The 8,506-nt window shown below is 38.1% G+C and overlaps 1 protein-coding gene across 1 annotated transcript in view; it reads left to right on the top strand.

Moving 5' to 3' along the window:
- The first annotated feature begins 1,107 nt into the window (after window positions 1-1,107).
- LOC113045516 (uncharacterized) overlaps window positions 1,108-8,506 on the top strand; it is a 71,638-nt gene continuing 64,239 nt past the window's right edge. The window contains exons 1-2 of the mRNA XM_026205924.1: window positions 1,108-1,789; window positions 7,092-7,228. Coding sequence (XP_026061709.1) covers window positions 1,132-1,789; window positions 7,092-7,228 — 795 coding nt within the window. The 5' untranslated portion in view covers window positions 1,108-1,131. The remainder of the gene's footprint in view (window positions 1,790-7,091; window positions 7,229-8,506) is intronic.

Genomic DNA, 8,506 nt, shown 5'->3' with positions numbered 1-8,506 from the left:
AAAATCTATACGATGTTTGATAGGGAGCCAGTGCAGCGATGACAGGCCGGGCTAATATGGTCATACTTCCCGGTTCTAGTAAGAACTCTTGCTGCTGCATTTTGGACTAGCTGTAGTTTGTTTACTAAGCGTGCAGAACAACCACCCAATAAAGCATTACAATAATCTAACCTTGAAGTCATAAATGCATAGATTAACATTTCTGCATTTGACATTGAGAGCATAGGCGTAATTTAGATATATTTTTGAGATGGAAAAATGCAGTTTTACAAATGCTAGAAACTTGGCTTTCTAAGGAAAGATTGTGAACAAATAGCACACCTAGGTTCCCAACTGATGACAAAGAATTGACAGAGCAACCATCAAGTCTTAGACAGTGTCCTGGGTTATTACAAGCAGAGTTTTTAGGTCCTATAATTGACAGTCCTGTTTTTTTCTGAATTTAGCAGTAAGAAATTACTCGTCATCCAATTTTTTATATTGACTATGCATTCCATTAGTTTTTCAAATTGGTGTGTTTCACCGGGCCGCGGGGAAATATAGAGCTGAGTATCATCAGCATAACAGTGAAAGCTAACACCATGTTTCCTGATGATATCTCCCAAGGGTAACATATAAAGCGTGAAGAGTAGCGGCCCTAGTACTGAGCCTTGAGGTACTCCATACTGCACTTCTGATCGATATGATACAACTTCATTCACTTCTACGAACTGATGGCAGTCATATAAGTACGATTTAAACCATGCTAATGCACTTCCATTAATGCCAACAAAGTGTTAAATGCAGTGTCTATGCAAAAGAATGTTGAGGTCAAACATTTTTTATATATAAAAGTTAATATTTATGAAATGTTGTCTACCATCCATCACACATAGGAGGATTTTGAGATTTGGCTCAAAGTTGTAAAAAAATTTAAAATAACTCTGGAATTAAAACAACAAATTCATGTAAAACAAGAAAATGTTAAGCCATTTACAGTATTCTAAATGATAAAAATATGAAATTATTTTGAAAAAGCCATATATATATATATATATATATATATATATAAACAACATTTGTTATCTGCAAAAACTGCTCCTTTCCATTAACCGGTTGAGACCACTAACATGTTGATTCTTTGCAGAGATCATGGCATCTTCACCTAAAGTAAAGAGAACTACTAAACATGGAGATGGTGCACAGAATCTCCTCAGATCCCAGAAGGACGCCTATGCCAGACTTCTTAATCAGCATCAGAATGGCAAGTTTCGATCCTACTTGCAAGAGATAGCGAAGCAGCAGGTGGAGGATAGCATGAGTACATCAGTTAGCAGGTCTGTGAATGTTTTGAGCAGGAGAAAAAAGGGCAATTCCGAGTCCTCTTACTCTGTTGATAGTTTATCCTCTCAACAGAGTAGGCAGGTGGCTGATGCCTCCATCTGTTTGTACATGGACAAAACCAACTATCAGGTGACATGCACTGAAGACCAGGGCATAAAGTCTGGCATGCTGGAAAAGCATGACAGAATGGAGCTACATAAGGCTGCTGCACCCAAAAAGGTACACTCAAAACCGCAGCACAAGAGAAATGAAAAAGACATCAAAATGAGCTCTGATCAAGTGGGATCTGAGGAAGGTGACAGTCAACAGTTGAGATGTTCTCGTGGGGAGGAACAAGCAAAGAACAAATCAAAGAAGAAGAGATTAAAAGGAAATTTAGCGAAAAAAGACCAGGGGGAATGTGGTCGTGAAGTTGACCTCATTGCTGGGAAATCACCAAATGAAAACAAAGCTCCTCAATCTCAAGGTACTTACTGAAATGAAGAGCCACGGTTTCAAAACCAAGACTTATTTATTTCATATATGCATTTAGACAACATCTACATTAATCCAGATAAATTTGAAAATGGTGTTTTTGTTTTAAAGTGCTCTCCATCCACAATAGTATTTTCAAGCATTTTCCAAAAAAATTTTATCCACACTGTAATGTCAGAAAATGTTACATTTGTTTTACTGCACAAGCTTAAAATCTCACAATTTACTGTCGCATTCAGCTCGCACTCACTCACAATTGTATGTCTGATCTGAAACAACAAATGCCATGTATTGCTGCAAACCGTGATCTCAATCAGGGCTTGCAAATGAAAAAAAAAATCATTCGGTTCACTCCGAGCAGAATCGATATGTTAACGTTTTTGTTCTGCGTTCCTCTGATATTATTGCTGTTCCGAAACCGTTTAGGGTGGAAGAAATACCGGTTAATAAAGTTATTTTTAAAAACGTTATTATTTGCCTATAATTTGACTAATAATAATATAATAATAATGAAGTATAGCGTTTTCTTAACTCAAAAAGAAAAGGAAAAGATAGAGATCTAACGCTTAGTCACAGCCAATACAGCATCATCTTCTCTAGATTTTGGCCAAATGTAAGCTACTAAGAAAAAAGACAAAAAGAATTCTATCAACACTTTAAAGACAAAGTGTTTTTAAGATATTTAAAAAATGTTTGCTGCATTGTAAAAAAAAACAAACAAACAAAAAAACACTTGTATAAGATTGCATTTTGAGAGTAAAAAAATTTTTTTCCGCATTTTATTAGCCCTATTACTTTCGAAATAATGAAGGCTAAAATGCCTGTAGTCTAAAGCAAACTGTTTACAAACATTATAAAAACAGTTATTAGTTTATCTCTAAAACAAATCCTCTAAAGCTTAGGCTATAAAAACACCAGTCCAAAAACAAATTAATTTAAGCTGAAACCTGCCCATGACCAAGTGGAATCCCAGATACATTACCTCCACCCGCCCAACTTCGCACTTCTTCGGGTTTGCCGTTAGCCCTGCTTGTGTCAGCGCCCCAAGGACGGCCCTCAAATAGCGGCATAGGCAGCATGGGGCCGCAGAACCCTATCCATGAGGCACTGAAACGTGACTGGGGCCCTGAACAACGGAACCATCACAAATTGGTGTAATACAAACGGCGTGGTGAAGGCTGTTTACTCTTTGGACATGGGAGATAAGAGGATCTGCCAATATCCTTTTAAGTCAAGTCCAATGTCGAATAAAATTGAGCCGTACCTAACCAATCAAGCAGGTTTTTTAAAAAAAACAATTTTTAATATTACTACCAACCTCCTAGAGGTTGGTAGTAATACAAGCACTTTATTTCTGGGTGTAAACTCTCGAAGCTTAGTACCCCTGTTATAAAGCCAGCTTTGCCTGCACTGAGCCTGAAGCAAATTCTCCATAGAGAGCCGCCCCAGTGTATTGAGTTTTGCTCTCAGATCCATTATGTACTGAATTTAGTTTTTGCTATCTGAGCGTCTGTTTTTCCAAGTTACTCCAATTGGACATTCTTTTGCCTCTAAGACCCAAGGGCGCTGGCGTCCATAAAGAAGCTCAAAGGGGGAAAACCCTGTGGAGGCATGCGGGACGCACAGTGAATAAGAGGGGTTCTAGCCTTCTGTCCCAATTTTTCGCATTGTGTTGTATTTACGAATCATTGTTTACAACGTGCGATTGAACTGTTTGACCAGCCCGTCCGTTTGTCAAGTCAAGACACCTTTATTTATATAGCGCTTTAAACAAAATACATTGTGTCAAAGCAACTGAACAACATTCATTAGAAAAACAGTGTGTCAATAATGCAAAATGACCGTTAAAGGCAGTTCATCATTGAATTCAGTGATGTCATCTCTGTTCAGTTTGTGGGTGATAGACGCTGGTACGCACTGATTTAATGGCCAATAATCCATACAATTTATTTAAAGTGTGTGACAAATGCGGTGCCCTGATCCATGAGAATCTCTTTTGGGATTCCCATGTGGGAGATTAAACAAAACAGGGCGTCTGCCACACTCTTCACTGAGATGTTGTGACGTCTGAGATGTTGAGGAGCGCCACTACTTCTGGATATTGTGTTGCATAGTTGACTATAACGCAAAGGGATGTCCCCGTGCCAACCGTTCTAATGGCCCAATGAGGTACATATGAATTCGTTCGAAGGGGACCTGCACCATAGGTAAAGGGCACAATGGTGCTTTTGGGGCGCCTGGTAGGTTCATCAAACTGACATTCCCGACAAGACGCGCACCATCTGCGCACGTTCTCGTGAATGCCCGGCTAAAAGAATCATGTCATTAGACGATTTAATGTCGCTGTCATCCCTAGATGCCCCACCATTGGATTGCAAAACTCCATCTAGAAAAGCATTTCCAAATGGCTCTGTTTTTCTGGTAATTGGGTTGTATCTTCCTTTGTCTTAGTGTTTTGGGTCACTCGATACAACCTGTTTTTAATAATGGCACAATAAGGATAGGAGAGCACTTGGTCAGGTTTGAGGATCTGCCCGTTGATGGAACACATCTGTTCGAAAGCATGTTTGAGTGTTGCTTCTTGGGACTGTTCCAGGGGAAAGTCATTGCGACTGGAGAGGTTTAGCCACGCCAAGCCGCTCGGTTCCACTGAAACTGCCCCACTGGGTCCCGGTACAGTTTCTCCGACCTGAGAACTTGCCCCCCCCCCATCCCCCACCTTTTGCCGTCTATTTTCCCCAGATACATCCACTGTTAAACACCCCAATAACTGTTTAAAAGCTGGCTAATTGCCTACAAAACCACCACTGGCTCTGCCCCCCTTTACCTAAATTAATTGCTTCAAATATATGTACCCTCTAGAAGCTTGCGTTCTGCAAGTGAATGTCGCTTGATTGTGCCATCCCAAAGAAGCACAGTCAGTTTCACAGACTTTTAAATTAAATGTTCCCTCCTGTTGGAATGACCTGCCCAACTCAATCAATGCAGCTGAATCCTAAGCCATCTTCAAGAATCGGCTTAAAACACATATCTTCCATCTTTATTTGATGAATAAAAATAAAAAAAATCTAACTAGATTTCTAATCTTTTTGTATTCTATCTGTTTTCTTTTAATTTATTATACAATAAAAACAAAACAAATAAAGACCTCTAGCACTAGCTTGCTCTATTCTTTTTGTATTCTGATTGTTTTCTTTTAATTAGTGGTTCTTGCCAAATTTATCTCACATACTTATTCTTATTTTTCTTCTGTACAAAATTTTGGCGCTTAAATCGTTCCGCAGCATTTGTCTCAGACCCACAAAAGAGGTGCCAAATTGCGCGGCCTGTTGAGGAATGGTGTGCTACGACTTTCATAAGTGATCGGGCATAAAATGTTCATACATTGGGCGAAAATTCCCATAGACTTTGCATTGTGGCTAACTTTGACTGGTCATAGCCCTGAGAGAGACATGTGAATCACCACATTTGAAGAGGCTATCAAGCTGTGCGAGAACATACCCCGCAGTGGGGTATAAGTTGTTCCCCTGGGGTGCAACAGCCCCCCCCCCCCCCCCCCCCAAAGTTGCTCCATAGACATACTATGGTGAAAGACAGCCCATTAAGCAGCATCTAAGCTCACATCTTTCCTACTATGGTAGTTTACATAGGAATTTTGTTACATAGGAGCTTTAGTGTAGACTGTGCGCGTCCTCGTGGACACAACGCTATTCGTGTTACTATGGTAACAACTAGGGATGCACGATAATATCGGCACAACATCGGTATCGGCCGATAAAAGCTTAAAATGACCATTATATGAATATTTCTGCCGATGAGCCAAACCGATATTCTCCAAGTGAAATAATTGACCTGTTTTTCAGATGTGAATGTCTGTCTACATTTGTAAAATAATAAATTTATGGTAGAATCAGTACAGAAGAGATACATGGATTTCTCTTCAGTAAAATTAAAGTTTAAATATATCAGTATATATTTGTAAATATATCAGTATATATTTGTATATATATCGATATCGGTATCGGCATCGGCCAAAATTATTTAGAAAATATCGGCATATCGAATATCGGCCAAAATCCAATATCGTGCATCCCTAGTAACAACTTGAAATTACCGACTCCAATTAATAAATGACGCTGTCTGATTTTGGGGCTGTAAGACTGACAAGACGAAGGGCCAATCAGAGTCTGTCTGAGCCACAGCTATATTTGTTTTCTTGCCAGTAATCATTATATACAGCTTTAGTTTATTTACTTTGCTTATGCTTTATGACAGTAGAAAAAAAAAAAAGTTAAATGTTGAAATGTAAAAAAAAAATAATAATTGTGAAAAAAATTTTTTTATACAATAATATATATGTTCTTTATATGTTAGACCTACATTAGGACTATCTTTACAGGCTTTGCAACAGAAAATCATATAGACATGGGAGTAGGTTCTTTTCACTCATGGTATCAAACAGCAATTCCAACATTCAAGCCATACTAGCATTGAATAGCTACATGTTAATAGTGATTAGCTAAGTGCTAAATCACGCTAAGAACTATATAAAACTACAGAAATGATCTTTGACAACTAGCAGTTGCATATCAATCACCTCAGATACCTTAGTAAACACCCTAGCAATCATCAAAAATACCATAGCAACCACCTCTAGTATCATAGCAACTGCATAGTAACACTCTAGCAACCACCCTAAGTACCATAGCAATGGCCCTAGCAACCATCCTGGGACCCTAGCAACCACTCCGGGTACCTTAGCAACCGCATAGCAACACCCTAGCAACCACCCCAAGTACCCTAGCAACCACTCCAATTACCCTAGCAACGGCCATAGCAACCATCCTCTGTACCCAAACAACCACCCTAGCAACCACATAGAAACACCCTAGCAATCACCCCAATTGCCCTAGCAACAACCCTAGCAACCACTTCAATTGCCCTGGGTACCTTTGCAATGGCCCTAGCAATCATATTGGGTACCATAGCAACCGCATAGCAACACCCTAGCAACCCCCCTGATTACCCTAGCACCCACGCTGGATACCCTAGCAATGGCCCTATCAACCATCCTGGGTACCTTAGCAACCAATCCGAGTACTCTAGCAACCACATAGCTACAACCTAGCAACTGCATAAAAAATAAATAAATAATGTGACATAAATGAACGGATTTAGTTTTATTCCAAACCTAAATTTACCTTTTTTTTTTTTTTTTTTTTTTTTTTTTTTCATGTGAGCTGCATTTTTTTTTTTTTTTTTTTTTAATCTTTTGTTTTCCTTTCTTTTCACAGCGTCAAAAGAAAGCTTACCACAAAACAATAAAGATAAAGGCACCAAAGGTGGTAGAGGGTCTTGGAAGCAACTGTTTGAGCAGTACATACTCAAAGAGGATGTTTCTGCAGGCCTGGAGAGAGGAGAACTCATAAAGGTAATTATAGTACATGTAAACCTATACTTCTGGGTAGGTAACGTTACAAGCCAAGCAATGACCATGTTTTGCAGTGTGACATACTTAATTTTTTTTTTAACCTTTTCAGTGGTGAGTTTAAAATATTCCAGCGGTCCAGCCAGAGTATGTTTTTTTAAGATGACTATTATTTTAGGACATTCCATTACTGTTTCAGGCTTGTCACGTGGCACACCGTGTCTACATTAACACTATGAAAGACATTTTTCCTTTCTCTTTGGAGTGTTACAAGCTCTAAGTGCATGAAGAAGAACTGTAAAGTTGCAAAGACTAAAGTATCAAATCCAAAGAGATATTCTTTATCAAAGTTAAGACTTTCCCACGACCTGTGTCATATCTACGTCACTATGTGGAAATATTTGCGCAATGCCGCCTAAATATTCATGCTAAGAAAGAAGGTGTGGTTTCAGTAGCTAAAAATTGCTAAAAAATTATGCAGTATTCTTATGTTTTATGATAAATATATGAAAATATCCATAAAAACAAATGGTTTAAAGTTGTTATCAGATATATTTAGAATACAGTTGATCTCATTCTTTTACACTGGCCAGGTAGTATTTCAATTGTTTTAAACAATTCAAATTAAATGTATGCTGTTTTGCTGATGAACATCTTTTAGCTATTTTTAGTGGAATATTTAAATAAATACTTCCCATATTTATTGCAGTGTAAATACAATTGTCTGGTTCAGCAAGTCACAGACAAAGTATTTTATAAAGGAAACGTGCAAATCTTACTGTTTTCTCCTAGTTATATCCTTAAAATATAGTGGTATTTTTCATTATGCTGTGGAGATGCATTAACACTACATCAACACCACCTTGCAGCTGTGTTGCAGTTGTACCGTAAGCTATTATCATTGGTCCTGTAGCCTACTGTACAATGGATCGTTCGACCTCTGAATCCAGCATTGTCCACCATAATATCGAAGTACTGTATTTTTCAGACTATAAGTCGCACCAGTCCAAAAATACACTGTGACGAGGAAAAAAAACATATAGTACAGACTGTACAGAAGTTTGGAAACCTTACTATTTTTTATGTTTTTGGAAGAAGTTTCTTCTGCTTATCAAGCCTGCATTTATTTGATCAAGAATACAGAAAAAAACAGTAATATTGTGAAATATTATTACAACTTAAAATAATAGTTTTCTATTTGAATATACTTTAAAAAAATAATTTATTCCTGTGATGCAAAACTTAATTTTCAGCATCATTACTCCAGCCTTCAGTGTCACA

The sequence above is a fragment of the Carassius auratus genome, chromosome 27, assembly GCF_003368295.1.
Source record: "Carassius auratus strain Wakin chromosome 27, ASM336829v1, whole genome shotgun sequence".
Taxonomy (NCBI): Eukaryota; Metazoa; Chordata; class Actinopteri; order Cypriniformes; family Cyprinidae; genus Carassius; species Carassius auratus.
Note: the sequence above shows the minus strand (reverse complement) of the source record. Positions and strands in the feature narration are given on the sequence as shown.